General features: G+C 37.4%; 2 protein-coding genes across 2 annotated transcripts; both read left to right on the forward strand.

The window, feature by feature from the left end:
* The first annotated feature begins 16,715 nt into the window (after positions 1-16,715).
* Positions 16,716-17,493, forward strand: LOC143263382 (uncharacterized). The gene is made up of 2 exons (XM_076528394.1): positions 16,716-17,312; positions 17,385-17,493. Exons 1-2 carry the CDS (start codon positions 16,781-16,783, stop codon positions 17,435-17,437), a joined length of 585 nt encoding a protein of 194 aa, XP_076384509.1. The 5' UTR covers positions 16,716-16,780; the 3' UTR covers positions 17,438-17,493.
* LOC143263381 (death-associated inhibitor of apoptosis 1-like) lies at positions 17,483-18,310 on the forward strand. The gene is made up of 4 exons (XM_076528393.1): positions 17,483-17,492; positions 17,590-17,717; positions 17,786-18,132; positions 18,203-18,310. The coding sequence occupies exons 1-4, from the start codon at positions 17,483-17,485 to the stop codon at positions 18,213-18,215; spliced, it is 498 nt and encodes a 165-aa protein (XP_076384508.1). The 3' UTR covers positions 18,216-18,310.
* The last annotated feature ends 1,549 nt before the right edge of the window (positions 18,311-19,859 follow it).

Genomic DNA, 19,859 nt, shown 5'->3' on the forward strand with positions numbered 1-19,859 from the left:
TTTTGCATGGATTTGAATCTGAACCTTCTACATCGCATTGATTTGCAAATGACTCATGTGTTTCGCATGGATTTGAAGCTAACTCGTTCGTTTCGCCTGTATTTGAATCTATATCACATATATCGCAACTATTTGAAGCTAAATCATGTGTTTCGCTTGGATTTGAAGCTAAACCTTCTACATCGCATTCATTTGAACCAATTCATGTGTTTTGCGTGGATTTGACGGTAACTCGTTTGTTTCGCATACAGTTGGAGCTATGCCACCTATATCCCAAGTGTTTGAAGCTCAATCATTTGTTTCGCATGGATTTGAAGCTAAACCATCTACATCCCATTTATTTTAAGCTAAATCATGTGTTTCGCATGGATTTGAAGCTAACTCGTTTGTTTCGCATGCAGTTGTAGCTAAATAGTGTATATTACGAGTATTTGTAGCTAAATCATTTGTTTCGCATGGATTTGAAGCTAAGCCTGCTACTTTGCATTGATTTGAAGCTAAATCATTTATTTCGCATAGAACTGAAGCTACCTCGTTTGTTCCTCCTGCTTTTGAAGCTATATCACTTATATCGCAAGTATTTGAAGCTAAATCATATGTGTCGCATGGATTTGAAGCTGAACCTTCTACATCGAATTGATTTGAAGCTAAATCTTGTGTATCGCATGGATTTGAAGCTAAACCTTCTACATCGCATTGATTTGCAGCTAAATCATGTGTTTCGCATGGATTTGAAGCTAACTCGTTTGTTTCGCATGCAGTTGTAGCTAAATAATGTATATCACAAGTATTTGTAGCTAAACCATTTGTTTCGCATGGATTTGATGCTAAACCTTCTACATCGCATTGATTTGAAGCTAAATCATGTGTTTCGCATGGATTTGAAGTTAAGCCTTCTACTTCGCATTAATAGGAAGCCAAATCACGTGTTTTGCATGGATTTGAAGCTAAACCTTCTACATCGCATTGATTTAAACCTAAATCATGTGTTTCGCATGTATTTGAAGCTAACTCGTTTGTTTCGCATGCAGTTGTAGCTAAATAATGTATATTACAAGTATTTGTAGCTAAACCATTTGTTTGCATGGATTTGAAGCTAAGCCTTCTACTTCGCATTCATTTGAAGCTAAATCATTTGTTTCGCTTCGATTTGAAGCTAAACCTTCTACATCGCATGGATTTTAAGCTAAACCTCCTACATCGCATTGATTTGCAGCTAAATCACGTGTTTTGCATGGATTTGAAGCTAAACCTTCTACATCGCATTGATTTAAACCTAAATCACGTGTTTCGCATGTATTTGAAGCTAACTCGTTTGTTTCGCATGCAATTGTAGCTAAATAATGTATATCACAAGTATTTGTTGCTAAATCATTTGTTTCGCATGGATTTGAAGCTAAGCCTTCTACTTCGCATTGATTTGAAGCTAAATCATTTGTTTAGCATAGAACTGAAGCTACCTCGTTTGTTCCTCCTGCTTTTGAAGCTATATCACTTATATCGCAAGTATTTGAAGCTAAATCATATGTGTCGCATGGATTTGAAGCTGAACCTTCTACATCGAATTGATTTGAAGCTAAATCTTGTGTATCGCATGGATTTGAAGCTAAACCTTCTACATCGCATTAATTTGAAGCTAAATCATGTGTTTCGCATGGATTTGAAGCTAACTCGTTCGTTTCGCCTCCAGTTGAATCTACATCACTTATATCGCAAGTATTTGAAGCTATATCATGTGTATCTCGTGGATTTTGAAGCTAACTCGTTTGTTTCGCATGCAGTTGTAGCTAAATAATGTATATCACAAGTATTTGTAGCTAAATCATTTGTTTCGCATGTATTTGAAGCTAAGCCTTCTACTTCGCATGATTTAAAGCAAAATCTTGTGTATCGCATGGATTTGAAGCTAAACCTTCTACATCGCATTGATTTGAAGCTAAATCATGTGTTTCGCATGGATTTGAAGCTAACTCGTTTGTCTCGCATGCAGTTGTAGCTTAATAATTTATATCACAAGCATTTGTAGCTTATCCATTTGTTTCGCATGGATTTGAAGCTAAGCCTTCTACTTCGCATTGATTTGAAGCTAAATCATGTGTTTCGCATGGATTTGAGGCTAACTCGTTTGTTTCGCATGCAGTTGTAGCTAAATAATGTATATCACAAATATTTGTAGATAAACCATTTGATTCGCATGGATTTGAAGATAAGCCTTCTACTTCGCACTGATTTGAAGCTAAATCATGTGTCTCGTTTGGATTTGAAGCTAACTCGTTTGTTTCGCCTGCATTTGTAGCTATATCACTTATATTCGCAAGTATTTGATGCTAAATCATTCGTTTCGCATGGATTTGAAGCTAAGCCTTTTACTTCGCTTTGATTTGAAGTTAAATCATGTGTTTCCCTTGGATTTGAAGCTGAATCGTTTTTTTCGCATGCAGTTGAATCTATATCATTTATATCGCAAGTATCTGAAGCTAAATCATTTGTTTCTCATGGATTTGAAGATAAACCTTCTACATCCCATGGATTTGAAGCTAAATCATGTGTTTGGCATGAATTTGAAGCTAAACGTTTTACATCGCATTGATTTGCATCTGAATCATGTGTTTCGCATGGATTTGAAGCTAACTCGTTTGTGTCGCATGCAGTTGGAGCTATATCATGTATATGACAAGTATTTGAAGCTAAACCATTTGTTTCGCATGTATGTGAAGCTAAATCATGTGTTTACCGTGACAATGAACCTAAATCATGTGTTGCCCATGGATTTGAAGCTTAATCATGTGTTTTGCATGGATTTGAAGCTAACTTGATTGTATCCTCAGCATTTTAAGTTACTTCATTTATATCGCAAGTATTTGAATCTAAATCATATGTGTTTCGCGTGGATTTGAAGCTAAACCTTCTACATCGCATTGATTTGAAGCTAAATCATGTGTTTCGCATGGATTTGAAGCTAAACCTTCTACATCGCATTGATTTGAAGCTAAATCTTGTGTATCGCATGGATTTAAAGCTAAACCTTCTACATCGCATTGATTTGAAGCTAAATCATGTGTTTCGCATGGACTTGAAGCTAGCTCGTTTGTTTCGCATGCAGTTGAAGCTAAATCATGTCTTTCACAAGTATTTGAAGATGAATCATTTGAATCGCATTGATTTGAACATGAGTCTACTACTTCTCACTGATTTGCAGCTAAATAATGTGTTTCGCATGGAATTGTAGCTACCTCGTTTGTTCCTCCTGCTTCTGAAGCTATATCACTTATATCGCAAGTATTTGAAGCTAAATCATATGTGTCGCATGGATTTGAAGCTGAACATTCTACATCGCATTGATTTGAAGCTAAATCTTGTGTATCGCACGGGTTTGAAGCAAAACCTTCTACATCGCATTGATTTGCAGCTGAATCTTGTGTATCGCATGGATTTGAAGCTAACTCGTTCGTTTCGCCTGTATTTGAATCTATTTCACTTGTATCGCAAGTATTTGAAGCTAAATCATATGTTTCGCTTGGATTTGAAGCTAAACCTTCTACATCGCATTGATTTGAAGCCAAATCGTGTGTTTCGCATGGATTTGATTAAAACTCGTTTGTTTCGCATGCAGTTGTAGCTAAATAATGTATATCACAAGTATCTGTAGCTATACCAATTGTTTCGCATGGATTTGAAGCTATGCCATCTACTTCGCATTGGTTTGAAGCTAAATCATTTGTTTCGCATAGAATTGAAGCTACCTCGTTTGTTCCCCCTGCTTTTGAAGCTATATCACTTATATCGCAAGTATTTGAAGCTAAATCATGTGTGTCGCATGGATTTGAAGCTGAACCTTCTACATCGCATTGATTTGAAGCTGAACCTTCTACATCGCATTGATTTGAAGCTAAATCTTGTGTATCGCATGGATTTGAAGCTAAACCTTCTACATCGCATTGATTTGAAGCTAACTCATGTGTTTCGCGTGGATTTGAAGTTAACTCGTTTGTTTCGCATGCAGTTGAAGCTATAACACCTATATCCCAAGTGTATGAAGCTCAATCATTTGTTTCGCATGGATTTGAAGCTAAACCGTCTACATCGCATTGATTTTAAGCTAAATCATGTGTTTCGCATGGATTTGAAGCTAACTCATTTGTTTCGCATGCAGTTGTAGCTAAATAGTGTATATCACGAGTATTTGTAGCTAAATCATTTGTTTCGCATGGATTTGAAGCTAAGCCTGCTACTTCGCATAGATTTGAAGCTAAATCATTTGTTTCGCATAGAACTGAAGCTACCTCGTTTGTTCCTCCTGCTTTTGAAGCTATATCACTTATATCGCAACTATTTGAAGCTAAATCATATGTGTCGCATGGATTTGAAGCTGAACCTTCTTCATCGAATTGATTTGAAGCTAAATCTTGTGTATCGCATGGATTTGAAGCTAAACCTTCTACATCGCATTGATTTGAAGCTAAATCATGTGTTTCGCATGGATTTGAAGCTAACTCGTTCGTTTGGCCTGCAGTTGAATCTACATCACTTATATCGCAAGTATTTGGAGCTAAATCATGTGTATCGCTTGGATTTTGAAGCTAACTCGTTTGATTAGTCTGCATTTGAAGCTATATCACTTATACGCCAAGTGTTTGAAGCTAAATCATTTGTTTCGCATGGATTTGGAGCTAAACCTTCTACATCGCATTGATTTGCAGCTAAATCATGTGTTTCGCTTGCATTTCAAGCTAACTCGTTCGTTGCGCATACAGTTAAATCTAAATAACGTATATCACAAGTATTTGAAGCTAAACCATTTGTTTCGCATGGATTTGAAGCTAAGCCTTCTCCTTCGCATTCATTGGAAGCTAAATCACGTGTTTTGCATGGATTTGAAGCTGAACCTTCTACATCGCATTGATTTGCAAATGAATCATGTGTTTCGCATGGCTTTGAAGCTAACTCGTTCGTTTCGCCTGTATTTGAATCTATATTACCTATATCGCAAGTATTTGAAGCTAAATCATGTTTTTCGCTTGGATTTGAAGCTAAACCTTCTACATCGCATTTATTTGAACCAATTCATGTGTTTCGCGTGGATTTGAAGGTAACTCGATTGTTTCGCATGCAGTTGAAGCTATATCACATTTATCCCAAGTGTTTGAACCTCAATCATTTGTTTCGTATGGATTTGAAGCTAAACCTTCTACATCGCATTGATTTGAAGCTAACTCATGTGTTTCGCGTGGATTTGAAGGTAACTCGTTTGTTTCGCATGCAGTTGAAGCTTAATAATTTATATCACAAGTATTTGTAGCTAAATCATTTGTTTCGCATGGATTTGAAGCTAAGCCTTCTACTTCGCATTGATTTGAAGCTAAATCGTTTGTTTCGCATAGAACTGAAGCTACCTAGTTTGTTCCTCCTGCTTTTGAAGCTATATCACTTATATCGCAAGTATTTGAAGCTAAATCATACGTGTCTCATGGATTTGAAGCTGAACCTACTACATCGCATGATTTAAAGCAAAATCTTGTGTATCGCATGGATTTGAAGCTAAACCTTCTACATCGCATTGATTTGAATCTAAATCATGTGTTTCGCATGGATTTGAAGCTAACTCGTTCGTTTCGCATGCAGTTGTAGCTAAATAATGTATATCACAAGTATTTGTAGCTAAACCATTTGTTTCGCATGGATTTGAAGCTAAACCTTCTACATCGCATTGATTTGAAGCTAAGTCATATGTATCCCATGTATTTGAAGCTAACTCGTTTGTTTCGCATGCAGTTGTAGCTAAATAATGTATATCACAAGTATTTGTAGCTAAACCATTTGTTTCGCATGGATTTGAAGCTAAACCTTCTACATCGCATTGATTTGAAGCTAAATCATTTGTTTCGCATGGAATTGAAGCTACCTCGTTTGTTCCTCCAGATTTTGAAGCTATATCACTTATATTGCAAGTATTTGAAGCTAAATCATGTGCGTCGCATGGATTTGAAGCTGAACTTTCTACATCGCATTGATTTGTAGCTAAATCGCGTGTGTCGCATGGATTACAAGCTAAGCCTTCTACTTTGCATTAATAGGAAGCAAAAGCACGTGATTCGCTTGGATTTGAAGCTAAACCTTCTACATCGCATTCATTTGAAGCTGAAACATGTGTTTCGCGTGGATTTGAAGGTAACTCGTTTGTTTCTCATGCAGTTGTAGCTAAATAATGTATATCACAAGTATTTGTAGCTAAATAATTTGTTTCGCATGGATTTGAAGCTAAGCCTTCTACTTCGCATTGATTTGAAGATAAATCATTTGTTTCGCATAGAACTGAAGCTACCTCGTTTGTTCCTCCTGCTTTTGAAGCTATATCACTTATATCGCAAGTATTTGAAGCTAAATCATATGTGTCGCATGGATTTGAAGCTAACTCATGTATTTCGCGTGGATTTGAAGGTAACTCGTTTGTTTCGCATGCAGTTGGAGCTATACCACCTATATCCCAAGTGTTTGTAGCTCAATCATTTGCTTCGCATGGATCTGAAGCTAACTCGTTTGTTTCGCCTGCATTTGAAGCTATATCACTTATATTCGCAAGCATTTGATGCTAAATCATTCGTTTCGCATGGATTTGAAGCTAAACCTTCTACATCGCATGGATTTGAAGCTAAACCTTCTAGATCGCATTGATTTGAAGCTAACTCGTTTGTTTCGCATGCAGTTGTAGCTAAATAATGTATATCACAAGTATTTGTAGCTAAACCATTCGTTTCGCATGGATTTGAAGCTAAGCCCTCTACTTCGCATTGATTTGAAGCTAAATCATTTGTTTCGCATGGAATTGAAGCTACCTCGTTTGTTCCTCCAGATTTTGAAGCTATATCACTTATATCGCAAGTATTTGAAGCTAAATCATGTGCGTCGCATGGATTTGAAGCTGAACTTTCTACATCGCATTGATTGGAAGCTAAATCTTGTGTATCGCATGGATTTGAAGCTAAACCCTCTACATCGCATTGATTTGCAACTAAATCATGTGTTTCGCATGGATCTGATGCTTACTCGTTTGTTTCGCCTGCATTTGAAGCTATATCACTTATATTCGCAAGCATTTGATGCTAAATCATTCGTTTCGCATGGATTTGAAGCTAAACCTTCTACATCGCATGGATTTGAAGCTAAACCTTCTAGATCGCATTGATTTGTAGCTAAATCACGTGTTTCGCATGGATTACAAGCTAAGCCTTCTACTTCGCATTAATAGGAAGCTAAAGCACGTGATTCGCTTGGATTTGAAGCTAAACCTTCTACATCGCATTCATTTGAAGCTGAAACATGTGTTTCGCGTAGATTTGAAGGTAACTCGTTTGTTTCGCATGCAGTTGTAGCTAAATAATGTATATCACAAGTATTTGTAGCTAAATAATTTGTTTCGCATGGATTTGAAGCTAAGCCTTCTACTTCGCATTGATTTGAAGATAAATCATTTGTTTCGCATAGAACTGAAGCTACCTCGTTTGTTCCTCCTGCTTTTGAAGCTATATCACTTATATCGCAAGTATTTGAGGCTAAATCATATGTGTCGCATGGATTTGAAGCTAACTCATGTATTTCGCGTGGATTTGAAGGTAACTCGTTTGTTTCGCATGCAGTTGGAGCTATACCACCTATATCCCAAGTGTTTGAAGCTCAATCATTTGTTTCGCATGGATTTGAAGCTAAACCTTCTACATCGCATTGATTTGCAGCTAAATCATGTGTTTCGCATGGATTTGAAGCTAACTCGTTTGTTTCGCATGCAGTTGTAGCTAAATAATGTATATCACAAGTATTTGTAGCTAAATCATTTGTTTCGCATGGATTTGAAGCTAAGCCTTCTACTTCGCATTGATTTGAAGCTTAATCATTTGTTTCGCATAGAACTGAAGCTACATCGTTTGTTCCGCCTGCTTTTGAAGCTATATCACTTATATCGTAAGTATTTGAAGCTAAATCATATGTGTCGCATGGATTTGAAGCTAAACCTTCTACATCGCATTGATTTGAAGCTAACTCATGTGTTTTGCGTGGATTTGAAGGTAACTCGTTTGTTTCGCATGCAGTTGGAGCTATACCACCTATATCCCAAGTGTTTGAAGCTCAATCATTTGTTTCGCATGGTTTTGAAGCTAAACCTTCTACATCGCATTGATTTTAAGCTAAATCATGTGTTCCGCATGGATTTGAAGCTAACTCGTTTGTTTCGCATGCAGTTGTAGCTAAATAATGTATATCACAAGTATTTGTAGCTAAATCATTTGTTCCGCATGGATTTGAAGCTAAGACTTCTACTCCGCATTGATTTGAAGCTAAATCATTTGTTTCGCATGGATTTGAAGCTAAACCTTCTACATCGCATTGATTTGAAGCTAAATCATGTGTATCCCATGTATTTGAAGCTAACTCGTTTGTTTCGCATGCAGTTGTAGCTAAATAATGTATATCACAAGTATTTGTAGCTAAACCATTTGTTTCGCATGGATTTGAAGCTGAACCTTCTACATCGCATTGATTTGCAAATGAATCATGTGTTTCGCGTGGACTTGAAGCTAACTCGTTCGTTTCGCCTGAATTTGAATCTATATCACTTATATCGCAACTATTTGAAACTAAATCATGTGTTTCGCTTGGATTTGAAGCTAAACCTTTTACATCGCATTGATTTGACGCTAACTCATGTGTGTTGCGTGGATTTGACGGTAACTCGTTTGTTTCGCATGCAGTTGGAGCTATACCACCTATATCCCAAGTGTTTGAAGCTCAATCATTTGTTTCGCATGGATTTGAAGCTAAACCTTCTACATCGCATTGATTTTAAGCTAAATCATGTGTTTCGCATGGATTTGAAGCTAACTCGTTTGTTTCGCATGCAGTTGTAGCTAAATAGTGTATATCACGAGTATTTGTAGCTAAATCATTTGTTTCGCATGGATTTGAAGCTAAGCCTGCTACTTCGCATTGATTTGAAGCTAAATCATTTGTTTCGCATAGAACTGAAGCTACCTCGTTTGTTCCTCCTGCTTTTGAAGCTATATCACATATATCGCAAGTATTTGAAGTTAAATCATATGTGTCGCATGGATTTGAAGCTGAACCTTCTTCATCGAATTGATTTGATGCTAAATCTTGTATATCGCATGGATTTGAAGCTAAACCTTCTACATCGCATTGATTTGAAGCTAAATCATTTGTTTCGCATGGATTTGAAGTTAACTCGTTCGTTTCGCCTCCAGTTGAATCTACATCACTTATATCGCAAGTATTTGAAGCTAAATCATGTGTATCGCGTGGATTTTGAAGCTAACTCGTTTGATTAGTCTGTATTTGAAGCTATATCACATATACCCCAAGTGTTTGAAGCTAAATCATTTGTTTCGCATGGATTTGGAGCTAAACCTTCTACATCGCATTGATTTGAAGCTAAATCATGTGTTTCGCATGGATTTGAAGCTAACTCGTTCGTTTCGCCTCCAGTTGAATCTACATCACTTATATCGCAAGTATTTGAAGCTAAATCATGTGTATCGCGTGGATTTTGAAGCTAACTCGTTTGATTAGTCTGTATTTGAAGCTATATCACATATACCCCAAGTGTTTGAAGCTAAATCATTTGTTTCGCATGGATTTGGAGCTAAACCTTCTACATCGCATTGATTTGCTGCTAAATCATGTGTTTCGCTTGGATTTGAAGCTAAACCTTCTACATCGCATTCATTTGAACCAATTCATGTGTTTTGCGTGGATTTGACGGTAACTCGTTTGTTTCGCATACAGTTGGAGCTATGCCACCTATATCCCAAGTGTTTGAAGCTCAATCATTTGTTTCGCATGGATTTGAAGCTAAACCATCTACATCCCATTTATTTTAAGCTAAATCATGTGTTTCGCATGGATTTGAAGCTAACTCGTTTGTTTCGCATGCAGTTGTAGCTAAATAGTGTATATTACGAGTATTTGTAGCTAAATCATTTGTTTCGCATGGATTTGAAGCTAAGCCTGCTACTTTGCATTGATTTGAAGCTAAATCATTTATTTCGCATAGAACTGAAGCTACCTCGTTTGTTCCTCCTGCTTTTGAAGCTATATCACTTATATCGCAAGTATTTGAAGCTAAATCATATGTGTCGCATGGATTTGAAGCTGAACCTTCTACATCGAATTGATTTGAAGCTAAATCTTGTGTATCGCATGGATTTGAAGCTAAACCTTCTACATCGCATTGATTTGCAGCTAAATCATGTGTTTCGCATGGATTTGAAGCTAACTCGTTTGTTTCGCATGCAGTTGTAGCTAAATAATGTATATCACAAGTATTTGTAGCTAAACCATTTGTTTCGCATGGATTTGATGCTAAACCTTCTACATCGCATTGATTTGAAGCTAAATCATGTGTTTCGCATGGATTTGAAGTTAAGCCTTCTACTTCGCATTAATAGGAAGCCAAATCACGTGTTTTGCATGGATTTGAAGCTAAACCTTCTACATCGCATTGATTTAAACCTAAATCATGTGTTTCGCATGTATTTGAAGCTAACTCGTTTGTTTCGCATGCAGTTGTAGCTAAATAATGTATATCACAAGTATTTGTAGCTAAACCATTTGTTTGCATGGATTTGAAGCTAAGCCTTCTACTTCGCATTCATTTGAAGCTAAATCATTTGTTTCGCTTCGATTTGAAGCTAAACCTTCTACATCGCATGGATTTTAAGCTAAACCTCCTACATCGCATTGATTTGAAGTTAAATCATGTGTTTCCCTTGGATTTGAAGCTGAATCGTTTTTTTCGCATGCAGTTGAATCTATATCATTTATATCGCAAGTATCTGAAGCTAAATCATTTGTTTCTCATGGATTTGAATATAAACCTTCTACATCCCATGGATTTGAAGCTAAATCATGTGTTTGGCATGGATTTGAAGCTAAACGTTTTACATCGCATTGATTTGCATCTGAATCATGTGTTTCGCATGGATTTGAAGCTAACTCGTTTGTGTCGAATGCAGTTGGAGCTATATCATGTATATGACAAGTATTTGAAGCTAAACCATTTGTTTCGCATGTATGTGAAGCTAAATCATGTGTTTACCGTGACAATGAACCTAAATCATGTGTTGCCCATGGATTTGAAGCTTAATCATGTGTTTTGCATGGATTTGAAGCTAACTTGATTGTATCCTCAGCATTTTAAGTTACTTCATTTATATCGCAAGTATTTGAATCTAAATCATATGTGTTTCGCTTGGATTTGAAGCTAAACCTTCTACATCGCATTGATTTGAAGCTAAATCATGTGTTTCGCATGGATTTGAAGCTAAACCTTCTACATCGCATTGATTTGAAGCTAAATCTTGTGTATCGCATGGATTTAAAGCTAAACCTTCTACATCGCATTGATTTGAAGCTAAATCATGTGTTTCGCATGGACTTGAAGCTAGCTCGTTTGTTTCGCATGCAGTTGAAGCTAAATCATGTCTTTCACAAGTATTTGAAGATGAATCATTTGAATCGCATTGATTTGAACATGAGTCTACTACTTCTCACTGATTTGCAGCTAAATAATGTGTTTCGCATGGAATTGTAGCTACCTCGTTTGTTCCTCCTGCTTCTGAAGCTATATCACTTATATCGCAAGTATTTGAAGCTAAATCATATGTGTCGCATGGATTTGAAGCTGAACATTCTACATCGCATTGATTTGAAGCTAAATCTTGTGTATCGCACGGGTTTGAAGCAAAACCTTCTACATCGCATTGATTTGCAGCTGAATCTTGTGTTTCGCATGGATTTGAAGCTAACTCGTTCGTTTCGCCTGTATTTGAATCTATTTCACTTGTATCGCAAGTATTTGAAGCTAAATCATATGTTTCGCTTGGATTTGAAGCTAAACCTTCTACATCGCATTGATTTGAAGCCAAATCGTGTGTTTCGCATGGATTTGATTAAAACTCGTTTGTTTCGCATGCAGTTGTAGCTAAATAATGTATATCACAAGTATCTGTAGCTATACCAATTGTTTCGCATGGATTTGAAGCTATGCCACCTACTTCGCATTGGTTTGAAGCTAAATCATTTGTTTCGCATAGAATTGAAGCTACCTCGTTTGTTCCCCCTGCTTTTGAAGCTATATCACTTATATCGCAAGTATTTGAAGCTAAATCATGTGTGTCGCATGGATTTGAAGCTGAACCTTCTACATCGCATTGATTTGAAGCTGAACCTTCTACATCGCATTGATTTGAAGCTAAATCTTGTGTATCGCATGGATTTGAAGCTAAACCTTCTACATCGCATTGAGTTGCATCTGAATCATGTGTTTCGCATGGATTTGAAGCTAACTCGTTTGTGTCGCATGCAGTTGAAGGTAAATCATGTATATCACAAGTATTTGAATCTAAACCATTTGTTCCGCATGTATGTGAAGCTAAATCATGTGTTTACCATGACAGTGAACCTAAATCATGTGTTGCCCATGGATTTGAAGCTTAATCATGTGTTTTGCATGGATTTGAAGCTAACTTGATTGTATCCTCTGCATTTGAAGTTACTTCATTTATATCGCAAGTATTTGAAGCTAAATCATATGTGTTTCGCATGGATTTGAAGCGAATCCCTCTGCTTCGCATTGTGTTGAAGCTAAATCATTTGTTTCGCATGGAATTGAAGCTACCTCGTTTGTTCCTCCAGATTTTGAAGCTATATCTCTTATATCGCAAGTATCTGAAGCTAAATCATTTGTTTCTCATGGATTTGAAGCTAAACCTTCTACATCCCTTGGATTTGAAGCTAAACCTTCTACATCCCATGGATTTGAAGCTAAATCATGTGTTTGGCATGGATTTGAAGCTAACACTTCTACAGCGCATTGATTTGCATCTGAATTTATGTGTTTCGCATGGATTTGAAGCTAACTCGTTTGTATGGCATGCTGTTGAAGCTAAATCATGTATATCACAAGTATTTGAATCTAAACTATTTGATTCGCATGGGATATGATGCTAAGCATTCTACATCACACTGATTTGATGCTGAATCATGTCTTTCGCATGGAATTGAAGCTAACTCGTTTGTTTCGCATGCAGTTGGAGCTATATCTTTTATATATCAACTTTTAGAAGCTAAACCATTTGTTTCCAATGTATGTGAAGCTAAATCATGTGTTTAACATGACAATGAACTTAAATCATGTGTTGCCCATGGATTTGAAGCTTAATCATGTGTTTTGCATGGATTTGAAGCTAACTTGAATGTATCCTCAGAATTTGAAGTTACTTCATTTATATCGCAAGTATTTGAAGCTAAATCATATGTGTTTCGCTTGGATTTGAAGCTAAACCTTCTACATCGCATTGATTTGAAGCTAAATCATGTGTTTCGCATGGATTTGAAGCTAACTCGTTTGTTTCGCAGGCGGTTGTAGCTAAATAATGTATATCACAAATATTTGTAGCTAAACGATTTGTTCCGCATGGATTTGAAGCTAAGCCTTCTACTTCGTATTGATTTGAAGCTAAATCATTTGTTTCGCATGGATTTGAAGCTAAACCTTCTAGATAGCATGGATTTGAAGCTAATGCTTCTACATCGCATTGATTTGAACCTAAATCATGTGTTTCGCATGGATTTGAAGCTAACTCGTTTGTTTCGCATGCAGTTGAAGCTAAATCATGCCTTTCACAAGTATTTGAAGATGAACCATTTGAATCGCATTGATTTGAATATGAGCCTACTACTTCGCACTGATTTGCAGCTAAATAATGTGTTTCGCATGGATTTGAAACTAACTCGTTTGTTTCGCATGCAGTTGTAGCTAAATAATGTATATCACAAGCATTTGTAGCTAAACCATTTGTTTCGCATAGATTTGAAGCTAAGCCTTCTACTTCGCATTAATAGGAAGCTAAATCATTTGTTTCGCATGGATTTGAAGCTAAACCATCTACATCGCATTGATTTGAAGCTAAATCATGTGTTTCGCGTTGATTTGAAGGTAACTCGTTTGTTTCGCATGCAGTTGAAGCTATATCACCTATATCCCAAGTGTTTGAAACACAATCATTTGTTTCGCATGGATTTGAATCTAAACCTTCTACATCGCATTGATTTGAAGCTAAATCGTGTGTTTCGCATGGATTTGTAGCTAAGCCTTCTACTTCGCATTGTTTTGAAGCTTAATCATGTGTTTTGCATGGATTTGAAGCTATCTCGTTTGTTTCGCCTGCAGTTGAATCTATATCACTTATATCACAAGTTTTTGAAGCATATCCATTTGTCCCGCACAGATTTGAAGCTACGCCTTCTACTTCGCATTGATTTGAAGCTAAATCATCTGTTTCGCTTGGATTTGAAGCTAACACGTTTGTTTCACATGCAGTTGAAGCTAAATCATGTATTTCGCATGGATTTGAAGCTAACTCGTTTGTTTGGCCTGCATTTGATGCTATATCACTTATATTCGCAAGTATTTGATGCTAAATCATTCGTTTCGCATGGAGTTGAAGCTAACCCTTTTACTTCGCACTGATTTGAAGTTAAATCATGTGTTTCCCTTGGATTTGAAGCTGAATCGTTTTTTTCGCATGCAGTTGAATCTATATCATTTATATCGCAAGTATCTGAAGCTAAATCATTTGTTTCTCATGGATTTGAAGCTAAACCTTCTACATCCCATGGATTTGAAGCTAAATCATGTGTTTGGCATGGATTTGAAGCTAAACCTTCTACATTGCATTGAGTTGCATCTGAATCATGTGTTTCGCATGGATTTGAAGCTAACTCGTTTGTGTCGCATGCAGTTGAAGGTAAATCATGTATATCACAAGTATTTGAATCTAAACCATTTGTTCCGCATGTATGTGAAGCTAAATCATGTGTTTACCATGACTATGAACCTAAATCATATGTTGCCCATGGATTTGAAGCTTAATCATGTGTTTTGCATGGATTTGAAGCTAACTTGATTGTATCCTCTGCATTTGAAGTTACTTCATTTATATCGCAAGTATTTGAAGCTAAATCATATGTGTTTCGCATGGATTTGAAGCTAATCCCTCTACTTCGCATTGATTTGAACCTAAGTCATTTGTTTCGCATGGAATTGAAGCTACCTCGTTTGTTCCTCCAGATTTTGAAGCTATATCTCTTATATCGCAAGTATCTGAAGCTAAATCATTTGTTTCGCATGGATTTGAAGCTAACTCGTTTGTGTGGCATGCAGTTGAAGCTAAATCATGTATATCACAAGTATTTGAATCTAAACCATTTGATTCGCATGGGATTTGATGCTAAGCCTTCTACTACACACTGATTTGATGCTGAATCATGTCTTTCGCATGGATTTGAAGCTAACTCGTTTGTTTCGCATGCAGTTGGAGCTATATCATGTATATGACAAGTATTAGAAGCTAAACCATTTGTTTCGCATGGATTTGAAGCTAAGCCTTCTACTTCGCATTGATTTGAAGCTAAATCATTTATTTCGCGTGGAATTGAAGCTACCTCGTTTGTTCCTCCTGCTTTTGAAGCTATATCACTTAAGTAGGTATATATATTGCGTTCTGCAATCAATGGCGAGGGGAAGGCTGAGCCGGGGGGGTAAAGGGAAGGAAGCATCATCGTGAGCGGCACGCGTCGTGTGGAGGGGGGAAGTCACCGATAAGGAGTTTTGCGGTTTTGCATCCGGAGAGGTTCTCGGACGCCTTACCCGGAAGTTGCTTATCTTGCGAAGCGATATCGGGGGATTTTGGTTTCTCTTAAAGTATGGTTTTCTTATCTGGAATATTGTAGAGTGCGAGAGAGAGAGAGAGGGGGAGGATGTAGCGGTTGTTCTCTCTCTTGCATAAGACGACGCATGATTCTTCTCGCGCGACGCATTTATAGAAGTTTTGTGGTTTTGTATCCGGAGAGACTCGCGGATGCTTTACCCGTGATTTTGGTCTCGTTGAGATTTCTTAAAGTATGGTTTTTTATCTCGGTGGAATATTGTAGAGTGCGAGAGAGAGAGGGGGAGGATGCAGCGGTTGTTCTCTCTCTTGCATAAGACGACGCATGATTTTTCTCGCGCGACGCATTTATAGAAGTTTTGTGGTTTTGTATCCGGAGAGACTCGCGGATGCTTTACCCGTGATTTTGGTCTCGTTGAGATTTCTTAAAGTATGGTTTTTTATCTCGGTGGAATATTGTAGAGTGCGAGAGAGAGAGGGGGAGGATGCAGCGGTTGTTCTCTCTCTTGCATAAGACGACGCATGATTTTTCTCGCGCGACGCATTTATAGAAGTTTTGTGGTTTTGTATCCGGAGAGACTCGCGGATGCTTTACCCGTGATTTTGGTCTCGTTGAGATTTCTTAAAGTATGGTTTTTTTATCTCGGTGGAATATTGTAGAGAGCGAGAGAGATGGATGCATTGCAGCGGTTGTTCTCTTTTGCATCAGTTTTTCTCTTATGGACGATATGGACGGAGAGAGATGTATTTTTTGCCTTGCAACGGTTTGTTGCCACATCCTTTCCATGATTAGTGATTTTGGAAGTCTCCTTATCCGGTTTTTCTTTAACGATGCGGATAGAGAGAGAGAGAGAGAGTGATGTATTTTTTCTGCTTTATCCTTTTTGGAGAGAGATGTATTATAACGATGTGAGAGAAGTGCATGTATGCATGCTAATAAATAGGTTGCCGAAACACGACGTGCGTTAAACGGCTACCATACTGTGTGCACATTGTGACGACCAAGTTTTTTCAAGAGAAGTGCGTGTATATCTTTAAAGATGTTCGCGGTCGATTTTATTATAGACATGGATGGGTTTAGTATTGAAAAAAAATTTATTTGTAAAGAACTTGCCATTGTTAATGTTCATTCTGGTGAGAGTGAGTTATTTGAGTTTAAGCTAGATTACAATTATAATGATTTAACAATGCAAGATCGCAAAGGTGTATGGTACGTAACAAACTTCGTCCATGGAATACCATTTAAAAATTTTAGCGGTAAAATTAATTATCGGGGCGAGGATATCAAGTATATTATAAGAGAATTCACACGGTCATATAAAAACCCCATAATTGGGTATAAAGGGGGAAATATTGAACGGGATATTTTATTAAAAATTGGAATGAGATTAAGAAATCTGGAGGATTTTGGTTGCCCGAAATACGATATTTTAATAACCGACCCGTCATATGGGAAATTCAATAGCCCGTGCAGGCTGCATTGCTGGATATCGAAGAGAAAATCAAGTAAAAAATATCATTGCTGTTTGAGTGAGGTTCGCGTTTTTAGAGAATGGCTGCTTAAATTAAAAGGTAATTTTTTCTTTTTATTTATTTATTTACAAAAATGATTTTCATTGTCTTTCTACTACATCTTCTTTTTAGAGAGGGAAGATGGATTATCAGCGTCGAAGGTGGTGACGTCAAACGACGAATAAAAAAATTTAATACAAAGTTTAAGCAAGAGGCGGTTTGCGATTACCATGAGAAGAGGTATGTGTAATAATTATTTAAAAAAATTAAAATTTAAAAAAATTAAAATTTATTTTTTAATAATGATTATTTTTTAATTAACAGGGTCTTCTTGAAGAGGAGGAGGAGGAGGAGGAGGAGGAGGAAGAGGAGGAGGAGGACGCGGAAGATTGCGATTGCAATCAACGGCTCAGTATCACTGTGCCCTCAGCGAGGAGCGCGTCCTTTGGAAGTAGTTCATGGAAGGTAACGTATTTTTTCCTTTTTTAGTTACTATTATTTTTTTCATTTCCACGATACCTTTTTCTTTGCAGAAAGAGATAATGATGGACTATCGACGCGAGGAGGATAGACTTCGAAGTTTCGAATTCTGGCCAATTGAGTATATTCAGCCGGAGGAGCTTGCAGCCGCAGGATTTTACTATCTGGGTCAAGACGATTTTGTCGCATGTTTTGCATGCGACATCGAATTGCATCGGTGGCAACATAACGACAGGGCTATGTCGGAGCATCACTTCTGGTCCAGAAACTGCCCATATGTACTGGGGGAAAATTGTGGCAACGTGCCGATCGATGCTCATCCCACAATCATGTCGATATCATCATCAAGAAGCGGTGTGGACGAGTGCGGAATCTACGATTATACCATGGATGAGAAGAGGTATGTACAACAAATGTTATTTTAAAAAGAAATTAAAATTTATTTTTAATAATGATTTTTTTAAATTAAGAGCGTCATCCTGAGGAGGAGGAGGAGAAGGAGGAGGAGAAGGAGGAGGAGGAGGAGGAGAAAGCTTGCGATTGCCATCAACGCGACGCGTTGGCGAAAGAAGAAGAAGAAGATTATATATATATATTGATGTCGATCATGTTTCAAAATTTTTAGTAAAAAAGATTGTAATAAAAAGGATTTATTTAACATATATTAATATACATTTTTTTAAAATACCCACAATCCTATCCAAAATTTCCCTAAAAATTATAGTTATTTCTTGCGAAAGAAGAGGAAGATTATATATATATTGATGTCGATCATGATTTAAAATTTGTAGTAAAAAGGATTTTAATAAAAGGATTTATTTAACATATATTAATATACATTTTTTTAAAATACCCACAATCCTATCCAAAATTTCCCTAAAAATTATAGTTATTTTCTTATTGTAGCTATTCGGTTAGCGGTTCGTTCAGGGGGGTGAAGAGAGAACATTTTTATGATAGGGCATGTATATTTTTCAAAAAATCGTATTAGTTTACAATATTATTTTTCGCATTTATATAATTTTTCTAACAATGCTCGTCAACGGGTTGTATTCCACGATGCAGTCGTGTATCATCAAGCAGTATGCAGCCGTCGAAGGTAGGACATCCTTTCGACATTCGAATTCGATTCGCACGTCGATGGTCGCATTTTTCAGCGCTTCGTTTTGTCGCGAGCAATCGATGACTACGAACGGTCCGTACAGTAGAAAATCGATTGTATTCAGTAACACCTCACCGTCGTTTTTTTCATAATAGGACTCTTGAAATTTCGCGTACATGTCGTAGAGCAACGCGTACTTATCCTTTTCGAAATCGATGTTCAAATCGTCGTAGGGATACATTTCCGAGTTCAAGTAAAGTCGAATATTAGATAAGAAGCAGGAATCGAATTGGGTAGCGTTTTTCTTTAAATCATTTTTCCTTTCGGTTTGTAACGCGAATATCACGTATCGCGGTTTTTCCATTTGCGGAGCCGTTTTTATCGCCCACGTGTGCTTCGTGGTTGTTTGCAGCATCGGATATTCGTACAGTTCCCACGAACGGAAACTCATGCTGATCGATCTTTCGCTCTCAAGAATACGCAGCATCGACAACTTGTGTATTTCATCCAAAGCGACGTGTGGCATTCTCCATTGAATTTTATACAAATCCAGGACAGGTTTCACATTGTCGGACCAGCTTCGTAGCGCGTTAGCGTCGTTGCGCGCGCGAATCAAAATCAATTCGTGCCGAGCATTTATTACAACGCGTTTGTAATCTTCGCAGAAGCCTAGCAATGTGTTCATACGCACGCAAAAGTTGAAATTTCGAAAATTCGTAGGCGTTGCGATGAGATTTTTCCTCCGTTGATCATCGTTCCTGTACATCCAGCCTGCGTTGGACAGCGCGTTGTTCTTCGTAATGTTCAGACTCGCATAATTCTTCAAGGTCGTCGTTGTACCGGGATTTCTGGACCGATCGATTTCCACTCCGTTCAGTTCGTAACGTATCTCGTCGAACATAAACGCCACCGCATTGTTGTCTAGAGCTACCGTGTCGTTTGCCAATCCTCCCGGTAGGCTGAGTCTTCCCTCCACGTATAGGAAGCTTTTACACGGAAGAGTGTACAAGTCTTGATGTTGAATG

Source organism: Megalopta genalis, unplaced genomic scaffold (assembly GCF_051020955.1).
Source record: "Megalopta genalis isolate 19385.01 unplaced genomic scaffold, iyMegGena1_principal scaffold0524, whole genome shotgun sequence".
NCBI lineage: Eukaryota > Metazoa > Arthropoda > Insecta > Hymenoptera > Halictidae > Megalopta > Megalopta genalis.